We start from the raw sequence: 18,957 nt of genomic DNA, 5'->3' as shown, positions 1-18,957 counted from the left end.
GTCTACTCCCTACAAACTTGATTCTTGAGTCTCTACTCTGTGCTGAGCCCTATGCTAGAAGGTTCCATCCTCTGAGCTAGGACCTGGCTGGTTAGGACTCCTGAAGATCCTGAAGATCCTACCAGTGCTCATGCGAGAGTCCGTCTATCTCCAGTCTTCGCTTTACTTCCTTTCTCCCTGGGTGCTCCAGCTGGACGGGGGTTTCTCCTCATTCTGGTACAGCTGCATGAAGCATCTGCTGGATCCCACTCCGGAGGAGCTCGGTTTCCGGCAGGAGACAATTGCTGACCGCACACCAGCCCCTTGCCGCCATGATGTACCTTGTGCGTTAACCCCTTTGTGACTGCCACACTTGGGGGTAGAAGAGAGGAGATGGCCTCCCCCCATTTGGCAGGGGATACACGGAGCCCAGAGACTATGTGGGAGGACAGGGAGAAGAATGCCTTGTGTGAGTCATAGAAGGGGCAGGAGTGGAGCGTGGATGAAGAATCAGGAGTACTGACTGATTCTGGGTCCGAGACTGTCCCTGACACCATGTAAGGCACTGCTTCATCTCTAGGAAGCCCGCCTTGCCTCTCAGCATCCTGCCAGCTCTGACTCTGCCCCCTGCCCTTGATTGGTCCTCAGAGACGCCTCTCCTCTCTGGGAGGCCAGGCTGTGGTACTCCACTTCCCCTCCCGTGGCTTGCCCAGACCGTAGGCATGAAGCTGCTTTCCTCTTTCTCCATAAAGTCACTGGTTTTCTGAATCACACCCAACCTGAGCTAGACTCAAGGTTTCCTGGACGATACCTCCCACTTGGAGGTACTGTGTGAAGGTGTCTGCATCTCTGTTGGTGGGATGCCCATCTGAACATTCCATCTGTGGGCACAGACACTTCTCTACCTGGGTCCTGCCCTCTGTCCAGCAATGCCCCGTTTCTCCTCTGCTTCAGGAGGCCCAGAGTAGAGTCGTGGGTCCTCTTCTCTTTCCAGCCCCTGGATGACCTTGTCAGATGCTGGGAGCCCAATCTGTGGGCCACATCTTCTAATCTCTCCATGGCACACAGGACTGCTGCTCCCACTGGGAATGAGTGGGAGTCATGGGGATCGATTCATTCGAATTGCCTCCCTAGCAATCATCGCTAACATTTATGGAAACCTCACTGGTCCCCTTTCTCTGTGCTAAGTATTCTGCATGCTTGGAACATGATCAGACTCCCACCATAAGAATAACAATATCTGTTTGACATCTGAGGAAAGTGATACTCCAAGTTTGGCAGATTATCTATGGCTGCAGAGTTCCTGAGTGGCAAAGGTGGGGTTCCCACCATCTGCTCCCGGGCTCCCCCGCTCCCGGCTCTTTGGTCTGCACACCGCGTCTCAGGAGCCAGAGGACTCTGGTCTTTTGTAACGTGGATGAGCAGGGTCCATCTGCCAAGCACCGGAACTGGCTGATACGTGGAAAGCACATGGCGCGGCTTGTGGCAGACGGCGCATCAACTATTCATCTCCACTTGTTTTTCTAGGAGTGGGTGCAGTCTGCCTACACTCTCCTGTGGCCAGAGGCATGTGGGAAGTGGCAACCAAGGCTTTTCAAATACGTGGTGCTCTGGGGTCACAATCCAGCTGACCCAGCGCAGCTTCCCACCTCTAACTTGCACATGCTGTGTCTGCCCATGAGTCTCTTTGCAAGGGGGCAGCAAGAAAGGCTGATTTTAAATATTTTGCATTTGAGATATGCTGATTTGAACCTTCTTCTGGCACTTCCTTCCTATCAATCATACTTTCCTTTTTATTCCTTCAATATCCTTCTCTCCTTGAGTTGTATCTTGCTCTTTGTGTTGGTACCCAAATGGGTGGGGGAGGGATGGAGGCCATTGTTCCCGATTCGTCCGTGTGGAGCAGTGCAAGGTGAGACATCCTAATGGCAACCCAGAAATCATCGTTCAGTTCCGTGGGTGTGTAGCGAGAGACCCAAAGGGACCCATTTTCCCAGCAGTGTTTGGTAACACAGGGCTTGTCTAATTAATTACTGTTTACACTCTTGCCGTTCCCTTCGCATCCTTTTCCTCCTGGCTGGAATCAGGAAATCAAAACAAAGCACCCTCATTGTGCTATTCTGGGGCAGCCTAAGCAGTGTGAACACAGAAGCAGGGTCTAAGCCCACATCCCGAGCCCTGGGAATCGAAGCCAGGAGGAGGGGCTGCAGCATGTTGTCAAGTCCTCTCTGGTGAGACTGGGGTCTGGGCTGGACAGTCGCAGCTCCGCTCCCACTGCTGGATGTCCCTGGGAGAACCCCCTCCAATGGTTTGGGTTCCTTGCTGTACAATAAGGGAGCTCTGCATCGGGAGGACAAATTAAGATGTCAATGAGTAGTTTGAACATTTCCATCCATTCTTTTGTTCAACTAGTATTTATCGAGCCCCTACTACGTGGCATGGCTCAAGGGTTTGGGATGCGTCAGTGAACACGGAGGATAAAGACATCCGCTCTGTGGCATTTACGTTCTAGCAGGGGAGCCCCACAACAGTGTAATAAATGAGTAAATCACATAGTATGCGAGAAGCTGACAAGTGCCATGGAAGGAAGAAAAGTGGCACCGGGAAAGGAGATGGAGAGAGGCAGGGGGCGATTTTAGAATGAGAGTGACATTCTGGGGAAGCCTCAAGTGACGTTACCAGTGAAGTTCTGTCTCTAGGTATCCTCTGTGGCTGAGGAATGTTGACAGTAAGTGAGTGCCTGGGCCCTGAGGGAGCTGCCCTTGGCAGAGGACAGACCTGCAGCCGCGGAGTGTGGCCAGGACTTGGCGGTCCCCTTGTCCATCACCCTACACACCAGGCAACTCTTCCCCCAGAGATATGGAGACATGATAGGGGGTCCTTTCCCTAGAGAGCTTGAACCCCACAACCAGCAAATCACCACAATACTCAGACCCGATACTGGTGTCCCTACACACCCTTCCCAGTCCCTCCTCATCCGTGCACCTGCCCTCCGCCACTTTGTCACAGACTTCTGAAGGGAAAGTTTTAGAGGCCGTGTGGAAGTTGAGACATGGCCTCATCTGCAGAGACGGAGAGAGAGCGTGTGTGTTCACACATGTATGTGTTTGTATCTGTTAGTGTGTGTGTATGTCTAACGGTGCCAACTATGGCAACTCAGGCCCTGAGTTAGCTTCTCAGGTCATTCATTCGCTCATTCATTCATTCATTCAACAAAGGGGCGCTTCTGATGGGCCTGATGCTGGCACTCAAGGGCGTGCTCCTTCCTTTCACCCGCTGTTCAGCCTGTGTGGCAAGATGCTGAGTGACAGTGACCAGGTTATGTCACTTAGAGTCTTGGGGGGGCCAGTTGAATAAACTGCATAAATAAGATCCAAGAGGTTCATTATTTTTCCTCCTGAGAGACACTGCAGCGGAGTGTCCCAGGAGAGCGGATCCTTATCACTCATTTCCCGCCGGGGTTCCTCCCTGCTCTTTCCACCTCAGTAGGAGACAGATCAAGGCCAGGACAGAGAGCCAGGACCCCTAAGAGAGCCAAAGTTGTGTGCTCCAGGTTCTTGAGAGGAGCAGAGCCTGAATCCCTGCCCCCCTCCTTGGGCCCCTCACCTGCCCCCTCTTGTCTGCACCCTGCCTGCCCCAACACGGGCTCCGTTTTGCAAACTGACCGGTCTGCATGTACTGTGCAGGAGCTCCTTGAGATTCTGGGAACGGTGGAGACTTGCCTGAAAGGGAAATAGGCCTAACTCCAGCTCTGGCACAGCCTGAATGTGGGGTGTCTGTCTCCACAAGCCCTGCCCCCACGGCCCCGGTCCATGAAGGTGGCCTGGCTATGGAGCCACCCACACCACCAGGTGGGTCGCCACTTGCCTCTGTGTTTGGGCTTGGGGGTCTACGTGGAGAATTCAGAGTGTCCCGGGGACATCAGTCCTAGGGTTTAATCGGCCCCCACCCTGCCTCTCCAGGTGCGGCTCCATTCGCGGGCCTGCCAGATGAGACCCCACCCTCTTCTTCTATAGCTGGACCCAGCCCAGAAATCTGGCAGGGTAGACCTTGACCAGGAAGTCTGGGGGAGGATGTGAAAAGCAAGAGGAAAGGGGGGATACCGGGGCTTGCCTGCATCTTTAAAGATGAATGGCACTGTTTGCTCATTAGGGAGATTATTCCAAGCAAGAAGGCAGCCAGAATGGTCTAGTGCAAGCATCTGCCTGCTACTGGGAGCCGATATTTATTGTTCAGTCCTTCAATGGATGTAAATCAACAGCCCGGCCCAGATAATGTTCCAGTAAACAAACAAGCAGCTGCCAGGAGCTCCCCGGATGGCTGACCTTTGTGGAGGCCACCCTGCTGATGTTTTAATAGCGCTCTGCCTGGCAGCGCAGACACTCACCGAGCCAGGGATGAAGAGAGGTGGATGGGATGGAGGGAAAGGGGGCCGCGCTGCCTAGGAATAGCCCAGGCTGCAGACCGAGCGGGAGGGGCAGGCTGGGGGTGCCTGTGTGTGCCCCCGAGGGCACGTGTGCCTGTCCCGGGTAGGCCCCCTGCAGGGGATGGCGCCGTGCATGCTAGACACGATGATGGAGGTCCCTGCGTAGTCCAGGCAGGACCGATAGCCGGTCACTTTGTCCTAGTGTGGTCTCACCCACTGTTGCCTCTCTCATCTTTATTGAAGTATATTTGACAAATAAAAATTGTGTATATTTAAAGGGTTGATGTTGTGATATATATAATATATATATATACATTGTGAAAACACCTAAGACCAACCTTTTAGCAAATTTCATGTGTACACTATGATCACATTGCTGTGTATTAGATCTTTAGAATTTATTTATCCTGTATGTGAAACTTTATACCCCTTGACCAACATCTCCCCATGCCCCCTTCCCCCAGCCCCCGGTAACCTCCAGTCTACTCTCTGCTTCTGAGTCTATTTCAGATTCCACGTAGAAGTGAGATCAAGAAATATTTGTCTTCCTGTATCTGGCTTATTTCACTTAGTATGATGCCCTCCAGGTTCATCTATGGTGTTACAAATGGCAAGATTCCCTTCTTTTTTTTTTTAACACTAAATAATATTTCCTTGTTTGTATGCATGTTTGTACGTGTGTATTATATATATAATTACGCACACTATATCTATGTGGTATATATATATATCACATTTTCTTTCTCTATTCAGCTCTCAACAGATGTTTAGCTTGCTTGTGTGTTTCGCTCTTGTGAATAACTCACTGGTTGTTAAATATTGAAATTCTTCCCCGTGATTGGCAGTTAGCTGTGCCCCTAGACCCCCGAGTGCCCACACCGTCTAGGTCCTGCTTTGCTCCCAGCTGTCTTGCCTGGTGCAACTGGGAGCCTCTGAGACTGTGCCCCTGCGGCATCTCTTCTGGCTGCTTGGTTCTCTCTCAGCTGTTCTTAGCTCTTCTCGACTGTCCCCCAGGGTACGGGGCATTCCTGTCATGCAAGAGGTGTGCCCAGATTGCCTGTAGCCTGAATGTGGAAAGAGAAGACTGGGGTATATCAAACAAGCTTGCCGAGTGCTAGGCTAGAGCAGAACCCAGCGCACACAGCTGCGTGTTGTAACTTGCTTGGGCTGATGGGGACCACACAGCTGGTTGGAGCTTACAGCTTGCGAGCTCCAGAAAAGCGAAGACAGTGGGACACAGGCTTCATGCTATAAATTGAAGGTCCTGGGAGACACAAGTGTATCAGCCAGGGAATGGAGTGAGCAAAATCTCCATGGAGGGCACCCCTAGAAGGATAGTTGGCAGCCAAATTATTAGCAAGGTCCCTTGGAGAGCGCAGATCAGAACACAGGGATGACGTGATCTAGAACTGTGCCATCCAACAGGACAGCCACTGGCCACACACGGCTATTAAGCCCCTGACACGTGGCTGGTCCATACTAAGGGCTGCTGTAAGTATAACATACATCCACATCAGGTTACAAAGATTTAGAGGAAACATCAGGTTACAAAGATTTAGAGGAAACGAATGTGAAATACCTCACTAACAATTTTTTATACTGTATACATGTGAATGTAATAATACTTGGGGCACATTGTGTTAGATAAAATAGATGATTAAAATTAATTGTAATTAATCAATTTTACCTATTTCTTTTTTAATGTAACCATCAGTGGAAAACGTTAAATTGCACGTGTGGCCCACCTTTGTAACTGGTGTTATATTGCTGTTACCTGGTGCTGCATAGAAGAACATTCCATCGGGTCTTTGGTGAGACCTGAAGGGACACCACACCCAACCACAGAGAACACATATACACTCAGTCTTCTCAGGACTGTGTTGTGTGAAGACAACCACATTTTTCCCTCTGACGCCCTTTTCCGTATTTTTACTCCCTTGACCAATATGGATATGTCTTTATAAAATCTGCTTGTACCACTAATTTCGCTACTCCAGATCCATCTTCTTATGGACTTCAGAGATTTTGTCTCCTACGGTGGCTTTCAAATAAATCTGATATTACCCACTATGTGGTTGGAGGTGGCATGTTGGTAGCTCTTTTGTCATATGGCTCACGTGCTCCCTTGAGCCTCACTTGGGGCTGTGCTGGTAATTCCTGGTTACACTCCAGTCAGTGGCCGGATCTCCTGGGAAGAGGGAACAGAGACCATGAACACTCTCAGCTGTAGGATTTGCCACGTGGCCTTATTTGTGTGATATCTGAGCCCTTCAGGAGACAGGCTTCCTTGGAGGACAGGGTGAAGACCCACCTTTCTCCTCCAGAAGCTAGCCCCAAGCCTAGAACACCATGGCATTCCATGAATGCTCTACGGATGATGAATGAATACGGAGTATCCCTCTTTCAAGGGACATGTGGGGTCAGGATGTGATGTTCTTCTTGGTGTTAACCTCAGCGAATAACATCTTCTAAACAACCAACTTTACGTTAACAGCTTCTTTATACATTTCCTACCTCAAAAAAAAAATCGACTTCTAGTTTCCATCCTTTCTCACTACTTAGGTGATCCACAACTATCATCTGGATTGTGTAAAATAATAAATCTCCTTTATTCTGATGTGTACAATAATAAATCTGGTTTGTTCTTACTGTCACCTCACCAGCTTTGGGGTGGCCCCTGTGTTGGCCACTAAACCGGAGCCACTGGCCAACACGTGTCCTTTGATCTTAACTACACCTCTGTGGCCTGAGGCATCATTCCTAGGCTGTTCTCCAGGTGCGGGCATCTGGATTATGTTTCTACCTTATCAGGGGTGGACCAAACATGCTATTCTGTATTTAAGTGCACTTGGCCAGGAGAATGGCTTCCGTTTGTCTGTTTTCCCCTGAAATCCCATTTGAATGCTGCTTGACATGTTGCTGGCCATTCGGGCTGCCGTGGGGTATGGGGAACAGTGAGTGATGACATGAGCACTCCGTTCTTGGTCCTGCCTCTACTTTGACAAATTCCTTGGTCTCACCTTGATCAGTTCAGGGTCCCTGGTCCCGTTGGGAGAATGTGTTTGGTTTTTCCCACCGGGAGTTGACCGTTTATGTAGTAACTACTCATTTTTTCCCCATTTTTATTAAGGCATAAGTGACAAATAAAAATTGCATATATTTAAGGTTTACAACTTGCTATACGTACGTGTTGTGGTATAATTGGTACAATCAAGCTAATTAGCATATCCATCACTTCACATAGTTACCATTTTCCTTGTGTGTCTGATGAGAACACTTAAGATCTACCTTCTTAGCAAATTTCAAATACACGAGTCAGTGTTATTAACTCTAGTCACATTGCTGTATGTCAGAATTTCAGAACTTATTCATCTTGTGACTGAAAGCTTCTGCCCCTTGACCAGCATCTCCCCATTTTCCCCAACTCCCAGCCCCTGGCAACCACCATTCTAGTCTTTGCTTCTAGGAGTCTGGCTATTTTAGATTCCACATATAATGAGATCATGCAACATTTGTCTTTCTGTGTCTGGCCTATTTAGCATAGCATAATATTCTCCAGGTTCATCCCTGTTGTCACAAGTGGCAGGATTTCTTTCTTTTTCAATGTTTTATTTTATTTACATAAAATACATGCATATATATGTTTTGTATATACACGTGTAACATATATGTGCGTATATATGTATATGCATATATGTGTGTGTGTATTACCTTTTCCTTCTCCTTTTATCCATCAATGAATATTTAGATTCTTTCCATATCTTGGCTATTACAAATAATACCGCAATGAACATGGGATGCAGTTATCTCTTTGAGATATTGATTTTGTTTCCTTTGGATAAATACCCAGGAGTAGGACTGCTGGATCATAGGTCTATTTTGAAATTTTGAGGACCTTCCAGACTGTTTTCCATAGTGACTGTACCAATTTACATTTTCACCAACAGTGAGCACGAGTTCCCCTTTCCCCACACCCTTGCCGACACCTGTCAGTAACTACTCAGTGAGCACCGGCCACGTCCTGGGTGCTGTGCTGGGCAGTAGAGCTGCAAGGCTGAGTCTCTGCATCCATGAGACACATAGTCCCAGCTTTTTTGCCCATGTGCAGCTCCCTCCCCAGTGCTCGCTGAGGATACATCAGCTTTCTGTAATTCATCTCCGTCATTGACCTTCCTGCTGTCCCAAAGAGCTCACAATCGTCTGCATATTTTCTTGCTCCCTCCTCCAGACCACTTACAAAAAATATTAAATAAAACAAGTTGAGGCACCTGGGTGGCTCAGTTGGTAGGCGACTGCCTTCGGCTCGGGTCATGATCCCAGGGTCCTGGGATCGAGCCCCACATCGGGCTCCCTGCTCAGCGAGGAGCCTGCTTCTCCCTCTCCATCTGCCTTCCTCTCCCTCTGCTGTTCCCCCCTGCTTGTATTCTCTCTCTCTGTCAAATAAATAAATTTTTAAAAATCTAAAAAAAAATATTCATAACACCAGGGCTTGGGAAATGCCCCTGGCCCCATTCCTCCATGCAGAAACGTGTCTTTTTCTGTCTCTAAATCAGTTCTCTCTCCATGGTCAGACTGCCCAAAGTCCCACAGAGACTCATTATTTTTAAATGCCTTTTTGTGTGGAATCTTGTCAAAGCCTTTTGGAAAATCTGAATCGCTAAGAGGCAAGCACGGAGCTAGGGACTGGGAGACCTGAGTTCTAGTCCTGACTGTCATTGGTTTATCACTGAAGTTTGGGCAAGGCGCAGAACAGCCCCCACCTCGGTTTCTTCATCAGCAAAATGAGAACGACGATGCTAGTCGTCAACATCATACAAATCTTAAAACCATGCGAAGAGGTGATGTTATTTAAGTATACCGTGCAAGGTAGCAAACAAAAATATAAGGGGTCATTATTTGAAAATTTACACCAGCATTGTCGTCATTCATTTGCATGATTCTCTCCGACAAGAACTGTAGTCGACGCAGACAGGGTTCCTCCCGCACTCCCGGGGTGATGTTTGCTCAACGTCAACTACTCGCACTTGTTGAAGGGATGCAGGTTTATACACCCAAAAGAAGCTGGCTCAACATGCGCTGGTGTAATACATAAACACACGGAGGCATGGACAGAATCAGTCAGACGTTGGTATGGGTCGAGGCCATGCCATTCGCTAGCTGTGTGACCATGAGCAAGTTACTCACCCTCTCTGTGCTTCACCTGTGAATGGGATAATATTAATGCTTACTTCGCAGCGTTAGGTGGTTTAAATGAGGAGTTAGTATTTGGAGAATGCCTGCACGAGCCCTGACACGCAATAGCCACTCAGTTATCACCAGTTCTTGTTGCTGTCGTTTATGTGAGGCCAAAGGGGCCAGCAGCTGGGCCGTCCTACCTAAATTTTGTGATGGTCCATCATTCATCCAATCCTACCAAAAGCTCCTTTTATCCCAGATCTGTGTGAGATTCTTTCAGCGGATGGGTGAACGGATGCTTTCCTTCCTGTTTTCTGAAATAAGTCGTGGGCTGGGGAGGGGCATGGGGAGAAGGAATCCTGCCTTTCCAATGACTGATTTTCCACCCAGGCAGAGTATGGAAGGGGTACCATAACCCCATCCCGCCTCCCTGGGGAAGGCTCATGAAAACTTGCCCTACGTGCTCCCTGGTCCATCCCCCTGTCCCTGCCCCCGCTCACCTGGTTTCCTCTGATGTCCACTGCCATCCAGCACATCACCTTGTGCTAAAGAGCAGGGAGGTGGGGCCCAATGATAAGGAAGATTGATCAGGCATGGAACCCAATTTCCCTTGGGGATCAGACCCCAGGCACTGCATGGGACGCATTCCACCAGCATTCCCTAGGGGAGCCCGCTCCTGCCAGCAGCCTGAGGGGGCTGGAGACCAGCCAGGGTGCTCAGTATCACTCTTGTCACTCTTGTGCTGCTGCTCCAGAGGTGACTCACAGCTGGGGATGAAGCCTGGCTGGGCTGGGGGCCAAGGCCATCGCCACGCGGTCAGACTTGAGTGGTAATCCCAATTGGTTTTGCATGAACTCTCATTTCATTCAGATTAAGGAAGGGCCTGGCCAGGGTGGACATCTGGTGGCGTGGGGGTGGGCACAGAAGCAGGAGGGCTATTGGAATCTGAGGCATTTTGATTTTCAGAGCTAAAAGTATTCTCTTTCTATTCCTTTATCGGTTTTGGGGTTTGTTTTCACGAGCTTCGTGAGAAATCAGCAAAAAAAAAAAAAAAAGAGTTTTAGCTGCATTCATGTATTTCTTCATTTTTAAAATAAATATTTGTCAAGCTCGGGTATTTTAGCATCAAAGTCAGGAATGACTGTCAGAAGCCTCTAGAATCATATGGACCAGAGACAGCCACTGACCTCAGCCCCTGCCTTTGTTTAGGTGACACGTCCCAGCGAGTGAACGTGAACCCACCGATGAACAAGGTCTCATGGCATGGGGGTGGTAGGAAAAGTGTGGACTTCAGAATCGAACTGAATTCCAATTCTGTCCCCAGATTTTATAGCTCAGGCTGATTGTTTAGTGCACCTCTGTCTCATTTTCCTCATCTTTGTTTTGTCAGTATAGCAGTTAGGACTTTTGATGTTGCAAAAAAAAAAAAAAAGCCTTTTTATTCCTTTAACAACAAGGAAGTAACTTGACTAACTAGAAAGTCCTGACATAGGGCAGGCTTTGGGGTCATTTTGATTCAATGACTCAGGGACATACCGAAGACCAGTTGTTTCCCATCTCTGTACCTAAACCTTTCCTGGTTTCAACTCCCCTCTTTATGACAAGAAGACGGCCAGCCATTCTTGGAGCCAGCTGTTTCTTTGATGTGTTGAGGGTGAGGAGAAATTCTCTCTTCCCTGATCACAAAACACTGTCTGTCCCTGCTCTGCTCTGAGTGCACATGTTGATTCGCTTGGGCTGCTTTCTTTCGATTGCTGTGGCAACAGAGTGAGATTAACTGATTTGCTCATGCCCATCGGGGAGCAGCGCACCCCCACCCCTCGCTGGGGAAGCAGAGGGTGGGTCCAGTCTCGCCCCTAAGGTGAGAGAGGGTGGAATGGATGCTGGAGAGGCCATGCAAGTCAGGACAAATGACCACTAAGCCCACAGGATTGAGAGGATTACACCAAGAAGGAATTACGAGCAAAACCGTTTCTTAGTGCCTGACGTCTAGGAAGGGCTTAAAAATCATGCTTAAGAGGAAAACAAACAGACTGAGCCTAGAACAAACCTAAAAGCAAACACATAAACCACAAAATAACCTAGTGTCAGATTTCCGTGAATTCAACAGAAACGAGAGGCGGCAGACTTTTAGATGAATTGATGTCATCAGTTGGCATTCATGTGGTGTCCCTTCTGTAACTTATTTGCTCTGAATAACTTCTCTTCTCCTTGAACTTACGAGAGGCTAAAAATTAAATATTAAAAATTTTAAGTAAGAGTGCATAATGGGAATATATAGAATATAATTTTTTCTTTAGTTTTGTTACTGAAATCTCTAAAATTACATGGTGGGTACCTTACAGAGTCTTGTACAGATGGTATCTAATCGGGTTTGGTGATCCCCTAGCTGTTGCCTCTCCCTGTCTCCCTCTGGATGTTTGGTCCCAACTTAGGTGGATGGAATTTTTAGTACGGGGCAGCGATTGTGTTGACGCTATGAGCCCCGGCTTCTAATGATTCTGATTCCAGAGACCTGGGCCAGCACCCCAGGTCAGATGAGCACCACGTGACATTGGGAAGCCCCCGTCTTACTAGATTTGTCCTCCACTCTGGGGGGGGTGGTGTGGGCAAAAGTCTCTCCTGGTGTCTCCACATTGTCCAAACAGTTCTAGGAAGGCCTGCGGATGGCCCAGGGGTGATCTACTATGCTAAGTGTTCTCGGAAGTTTGGAGATGACTCATTCCCAACACACATTTTCCTGGAATGTTCATATCCCCTTCCCTGGGGACATGAATAGATCCTCTAAGAGGTTTCAAGACCTATATCTACTCCTAAGCCTGAAGCATAAGCCAATGGTTTAATGGCCAGAATAAGCCCACTCAGTGTGAAACTTCTGGGGTTGGCTCCTTGCCTGGTTCTCCTCAAAGGTGTGGCAATGATAACTGGGTAGCCATTTCAAAGAATCAGCCTGCATCCTTACACCCACTTATTTTCTGAGCACAAATCTAGCAAATAATATTGCCTTTCTGTTACATGATGACACTCTGATCTGACACAGCTTCAGTTACCCACTATTCACCCAATCCCCAACCCCTGCTCCCCAATACCAACCCCATCGTCTTCTCCAAAGACGTCCAAGCCACAACTCAAAAACTTAAGGCTGAGGCAGAGGGAGCCAGAGAGGATAACACTGGATGCTTTGTGGAGCCTGGTTTGGTTTCCTGCCTTCCCTTCTCTTTGCCCTTCCCAGCAGGAGCCCATGGTGGGGGTGGGGGGTTCTATCACTCCAGCTCCTCAGGGCCTGGCCTCGGCATCATGCAGGCAGAGCTCACTGCCTCTCCCTTAGCTGTTGGGAGGGTGTCTGGGCTGAAGCTGGACCGTGGGCAATATAGGATCCGAGCTCATATCATCTCTCCTCTCCCTCTTCTCCACAGATCCGGGTGGATGGGCCCAGGGGCAACGCCCTCCAGTATGAGACGGTGCAGGTGGTAGACCCAGGCCCAGTCCTCCGGGATATGGCCTTCTCCAAGGACCACGAGCAACTCTACATCATGTCAGAAAGGCAGGTAAGGCTCTTGGGCTCTGTTAGACATCAGTCTTGCAGCTAAGTGCTAGCCTGTGGCTCAGTAGAACCTACAGGAAGCCAGCTGCAGAGAGGCCCTTTGATGTATTGGGCTCAGTGTGTATCTTTCTGGTTCTACTGCCTGGGGACTGAGGCTGAGTGCACTGAAACAGGGAATAAAACATTCAAAATATCAAAACATCTGGGAGTCTAGAACAAATCTACTAACTTCAAAGTATGGGTAAGTATAGATTCAGGGCCAACATTTACTCTCTTTTGAAGAAACATGGTACAAATGCCCAAGTTTTTTGTCCAGATTTCCCTACACAAAGTATAACCTCCTACCAAGGTCATCTTCTTGGCCCCAGAGGTCTATGGTGGGCAAAGATTTGTTGCCCAAAAATCTTAGTTGAGGGAACATCATAGAATAGTCAAATGGATGGAGATGCAAAAAACAGGGTCTGTGTGTGTGAAGTGAGTTGATATAGCATGTGTTCTGAGCCTTTGTATGTACCTGTAACTTGAGCATGAAGTTCCAGCAAATTCCATGAGGCCAAGACAGGGAAAACAATAGGGTGCAGGGATTACTGTTAACTGATACTGAATAGGAAGTAGCAAAGTTGGGCTTGTTTCTGGAACTCAGCTGAGTACTAAGTAAGTTCTTCAAGGTCCTTGGCTTATACCAGGACTCGTGTGTCTGTAGCAGGTATACGTATCACCTTGAAAATTCCATATATTTAAGAGTATTTCCTGGAGTGCCCTAATCCACAGCCCAGAGCGTTCCACCCCCACAAGACACACCCACTCAAGAGTGGATTAGCACTGCCCTACCTTGCCCCTCTCATCTCTGTGTGGGATGGGTCATTCCCAGGAGCTGTCCCTCCAGTCCATGAATATGTATGTGACAAGGCAACAGCCATGAGGGGCAGATCCCATCTCTTATTCATCTTCATTAGCGAGGCCTGAACTCTCCAGAGGACCTTGCCGACAGAGTCTGGATTGTTCTGCCTGTCCCCTCTCCACACAGCGAAGGAGATGAATACCACATTATGCCACCCACAGGGCTTGTGCATTATGCGTTGGCAGCCCACAGCAGCTCCGTCCTCCCCAAGAGCTCGATGACATCTTCTCTTGGTGTGGGACTCCCCACTCAACCACACTGGGACCCATTGTGGTGTCTTCATCGAGCCTGCCCTGGCTTGGGGATTGCCTGATGTGGGGCCGACAGAGGAACATTTGACCCTAGGAGCCAGGACAGGGTATGAGCTGCTCCTTTGCTTTCATTCCTTGCTCTTTTTCAATGGAGCCCACACTATCTGCCTACCTTTGAGGCCCTAGACACTGAGGGGAAGCAGCTCTCCTTGGAGAAGACCCAATACCTCCACAAGGCATTACGTATTTCAGAATTCCTTACCTTACTTGAAAGCCAGGATCTCTCAACCTGGAACTTTATCTAAGAACTTCCAAAGATGGAAACTATAAGCTGTGTGGGGCCCCCTCTGATAACAGAGTTGGGATTCTGAGCTCCTTGTCCTCTGCATTCTGCTTGCCCAAGCCCAGTCAGTGGTCAGTACCCCACTCAGGCTTGGAGGATGGTGTACGCTGGGAGCTCTGGATTGTTGGAAAGGAAAGGAAGGCAGGAATGGATGGGGCCATGGCATTCATCCATTCTGGGGCTGCTCCTCACTGAGATGGAGGGCAGCCTGCCATCAAAATAAAATCCCAATGCCCCTGACAGCTGGCCCAACACTGGTATCCAGTGGGTTTGCACATTCTTTGTGGAAAGTGGTAGTTACAGGTAATTACAGCACAATGGTTAAGTGCACTGGCTTCCGTGTCCGAATATCCGAGTGTGAACCTTGGCTCCACCATTTACGAAGTATGATCTCAGGCAAGTTCCTAATGTCTTTAAGACTTAAGGTTCTCAACCGTCGCATGGAAGTAGTAATAACATCCCATAGTGTCCCAAGATCAAACGACATAGCGCACATAATAGGCATGAACCAAGACTGGCACGGAGTAAGGGCTTGGTAAATGGAGGCTCTTATTCTTATGACATTGCAACAGGAGTGTCTGGACACTGGCAGTGCTTGAAGTCAGGCAGGTGGTGGCATCAAGATTCTGGGTGACCTCTCAGGTGTGGAGCTTAGGAGTTCAGGTCAAGGCTGAGGTGGGCTGGGAGCAGGGATTCAGTCCCAGCGGAAAGCAGATCAAAAACCCATAGCCTGTTTGTTGACTGGGCATACCAAGTAGAGCTGGGGGCAAGAGCAGCTTGGAATATACTAGGGATATTCCGGCCTCTGTCAGCTGGTGGGCTGGTGTCAGCCCTGCTGTGTCAGAGCACTTTCCAGGGCTGAGTCTACAGGTCAGTCTGTATTTGCTCAGCAATGATGTCTGCTCTGCCTGGAGGGCACTCCTGTTTCTCATCTGGCTAATTTGCCTTGAAAACTGAGCTGTGCTGCCCTGTGCTACAATGAGTGATTGCTGACCTCTGCTTAGACACCTCTTTGGTAGCTTTTCTCACCCCAGGCTGTCTTTCTCTCCTTGTCTTTCTGTCTCACCAGACTGTCAGCAGCTTGAGGGCAGCCCTATGTTTTCTTTGTCTGGTCTAAACCTCACCTAATGGGCCTTTGATAATTATTTGATGAATGAATGAATTAATTATTGATTGAATCCCCATTGTCATCACTGACCCAGAATTGGAAAAGAGGAACTGATCCGAATTATCTCTTGCTTATCTTAATTCCCAAGTTCAAACTTACATGTATAATTGTAAGACTACACTTCAGACAAAGGAAGCATCTCCCAAACTTCGGTCATCTGTTTATCACCACCACAACTTTTACCTTGTTCTGAACTATTTTTTGCTATGTGTTTTTATTTAAGTAAACATACAGCTTAAACCTAAATAGCCTACTTTAACCTTCTCTTAAATAGTACTATTATAGATCTGATGTGCTAGTCGTACATAATATACCTAATTGTGATATTGTGGCTTATAGTAGAAACTCTTATTTGGTCTTCATCCCCATTTCTGGCACTGATCTACCAAGACCCTTGGAATTTCCTGAGTGATGAGAGCAATAGGAGAATCTTTTGTTAGAATATTTGGTCTCTTGTCCTCGGTTCCTAAAATCTCCAGGAGCCGTACAAGTGAAATGGGTGTCTTGTTATTCCTAATAAGCCCCTTTCAACCACCACTGAATTTATGTTAACTAGGTGACTTTTGGAAATCCCCTAAAGAATGGGGGGGTTGTTGGTTGTCAGGGGAGCCAGTCATGTGATTAGAGGGTCAGAAAAGGTAGGGATGGTGTAACTAGTAGAGGCAGAGAATGGAGCGGGGTGTGTGTGTGTGTGTGTGTGTGTGTGTGTGTGTGTACGTGTGTACGCATACAAATACTATATATTTCCTGGCTCCGTGACCATAGACAAGTTATTAACCCTCTCAGGACCTCATTTATTCATTCAATACTAACAAATGTTGAGCACCTACTCTGAGTCAGCCACTTTCTAGATACTAGAGATTCAGTGGGGAATCAGGTAGACAAAATCCCTGCCCTGATAGTGCTTATATTTTAAGTAGAGACACAGACCACAAATGAGTAAATGACTGAATGCTGTATGTCAGGTGATGGCGAATACAGTGAGAAATTTAACAGACTCAGTGGGAATAAAGTGGTGGCTGGGAAACACGGTGGGGAATGCTCTTTTCAGGAAGGTTGTCAGAGGAAGTCTCCCAAGAAGGAAACTTCTGAGCAGACAGGAGGATGAAGTGAAGTGGCAGGAGGCAACTGGGACCAAATCATCATCCAGACAGGAGGCACGGCTTGCTCAGATGCCGTGAGATGCAAACACGTACTTGGTGTTTCCGGGGACCCAGAAGGGCTGCCTTGGAACGGGGAGTGGAAGGTGGTAGGTGATGCGCCGGGAGATCACCACACCCCAGTTTGTGATCTGTGAAATGGGAATGTAGGAAGTGGAACTGATCCCCTGGGGCACTGATGAAGGTCAGATGAGATAATGCCTGTAGAAAGGGCTTGGCTCAGCATCCAGAAGTGAGGGAACCTCCAACCTATTACAATTATTTGCAAACTGAATAACTCCAAACCAGGGTATTATTTCTACTATCAGGAATATGTGAGTTCCTCTTTATGTCTCACCCAGCGAGACTCTCACTTTCCATATATGCTTCTCCTTGGTGTGTCGAAGTGAGTGTACCGCTGGGTATCTCCATGGGATGTGTGTGTGCGTGTATGTGTGTGTGTTCATGTGTGTGTGTGTGCACACATGCACACCTCCTCCTGTGTCTGCCCCCGCCTGTATGTCTCCCATCAGCCTCCTTCTTGCTTCGTACATATCTGTGTGGATGTATATGGTGTGTATTTACTACGACTCCAGTGCTCCCAAGGGAATGTCTATACACACTGAAACTGTCGGGATAAAAACCTGCCAAAGCAATGGGAGAGAAGTGAGAAAAAATGCCAGCGAGGCAGATGAACGAGGAGATGAGGTGGCAGAACTGGGCTGTCCTCGGGTGCCCTGGAGCAGCCCCCGAACTGGGGAAAAGCAGCTGTCCCCCACACAAGGCAAGTGTCTTTTATAGGGCCCAGAGCAAGTGGCAGATTCAGCCCTTTCACACGGCAGCCCTCCCCTGCCTGAAAGCCAGAGGCGTCACACACACGTTTCTGCTTTGGAGATACGTTTCCATTGCGTCTGGGCCAAAGCCATCTTCCATGGCGTTCTTTGTTTTTACTGACTCCTGTTGACAGCGGGTGTGCTTCCAGGTGCCTGGGGACACTCACATGAGCTGGTGACACTCAGGTCCTAGCCGTGACCCGGGACAAGATGCCTGTGGGGGCTGAGGAGGTGGGTCCACCTGCTGCTCGGAGTTACTCGGAAGGAAGGCAGGGCCAGTTGGGGCAGCTCTACTTGGCTCCTTCCAGCATAATCCAGTGGTCAAGTCACGAGGGTCATCTTGCTTTGTAACATACTACCCGGGCCTGATTCATTCATTCACTCAACAAATATTCACTAAGCATCTACCAGGTGCCAGGTGCTAGCCTAGGCACTGGGGACACAACCGTCAAGATACAGATAACAACCTTGACTGTAGGGGCTTGTGGTTTTCGCAAGAGGACACAGCAAAGAAGCTACCAGCATCCTGGATAGATCACGTAGTAAGTTCGGGACAAAAGGAAATGGGGCAGAGTAAGTGGGACCTGGAGACCTAGTCAAAGCAAACACGTTGTCATTTTAAACAGTGATCAGAAGGGTCTTCCCATGGAGGCATAGGTGTAAAAGGGGGTGAACGGAGGCCTGTTGACCTATCCCCTTCGTTGTTCTTCGTGTTTCTTTTCAAGCTCTGTGCTCGGGGTTGTAAAGCAGAGCTGGTCAAGTGTGCCTGTTGGGATGAAACTGGTGAGAGGGTCCCTTTGTCACTGGGATTTTTACCATGTTGAGACTTGCACGGGGAAGTTCAGTTTGAAGGGAAGGTGGTACTGTGGTCCCAGACAGGCTCACGCCACTTGGGGCTGGAACCCCGAACTGCATGGTGCCTCTGCTGGGACCGCCTGTGTGATGGGGCGCCATTACTGCTTCTTCATGACTCAGTGTCCCTCCCGTGCCCGGCCTGCCTCCCAGGGGCGTTCTGAGGGCAGCCAATGTGAAGTGTGGCAAACTCCTATCCCACATAAGGTGCAGCCGTGAGATGGTTTCTGCCTCCGCTGGGCTCCTGTAAGAACGATTCTGACTCTCTGGGCACCAGGTCAAGGGCAGATCTCTCTTGAGGTGCATTTGCGGTGACTACGGCTGTCTGGCATCATTCTTCCTGCCC

At 48.7% G+C, this 18,957-nt stretch overlaps 1 protein-coding gene across 2 annotated transcripts in view; it reads left to right on the top strand.

Moving 5' to 3' along the window:
* PLXNA4 (plexin A4) overlaps window positions 1-18,957 on the top strand; it is a 420,354-nt gene that overhangs the window by 251,290 nt on the left and 150,107 nt on the right. For both annotated transcript variants that reach the window (XM_026513509.4, XM_057304553.1), the window contains exon 4: window positions 12,997-13,128. In XM_026513509.4, the coding sequence (XP_026369294.1) occupies window positions 12,997-13,128 (132 nt within the window). The remainder of the gene's footprint in view (window positions 1-12,996; window positions 13,129-18,957) is intronic.

This window comes from Ursus arctos, unplaced genomic scaffold (assembly GCF_023065955.2).
Source record: "Ursus arctos isolate Adak ecotype North America unplaced genomic scaffold, UrsArc2.0 scaffold_3, whole genome shotgun sequence".
Taxonomy (NCBI): Eukaryota; Metazoa; Chordata; class Mammalia; order Carnivora; family Ursidae; genus Ursus; species Ursus arctos.
This window is presented reverse-complemented; position numbering and strand designations above follow the sequence as displayed.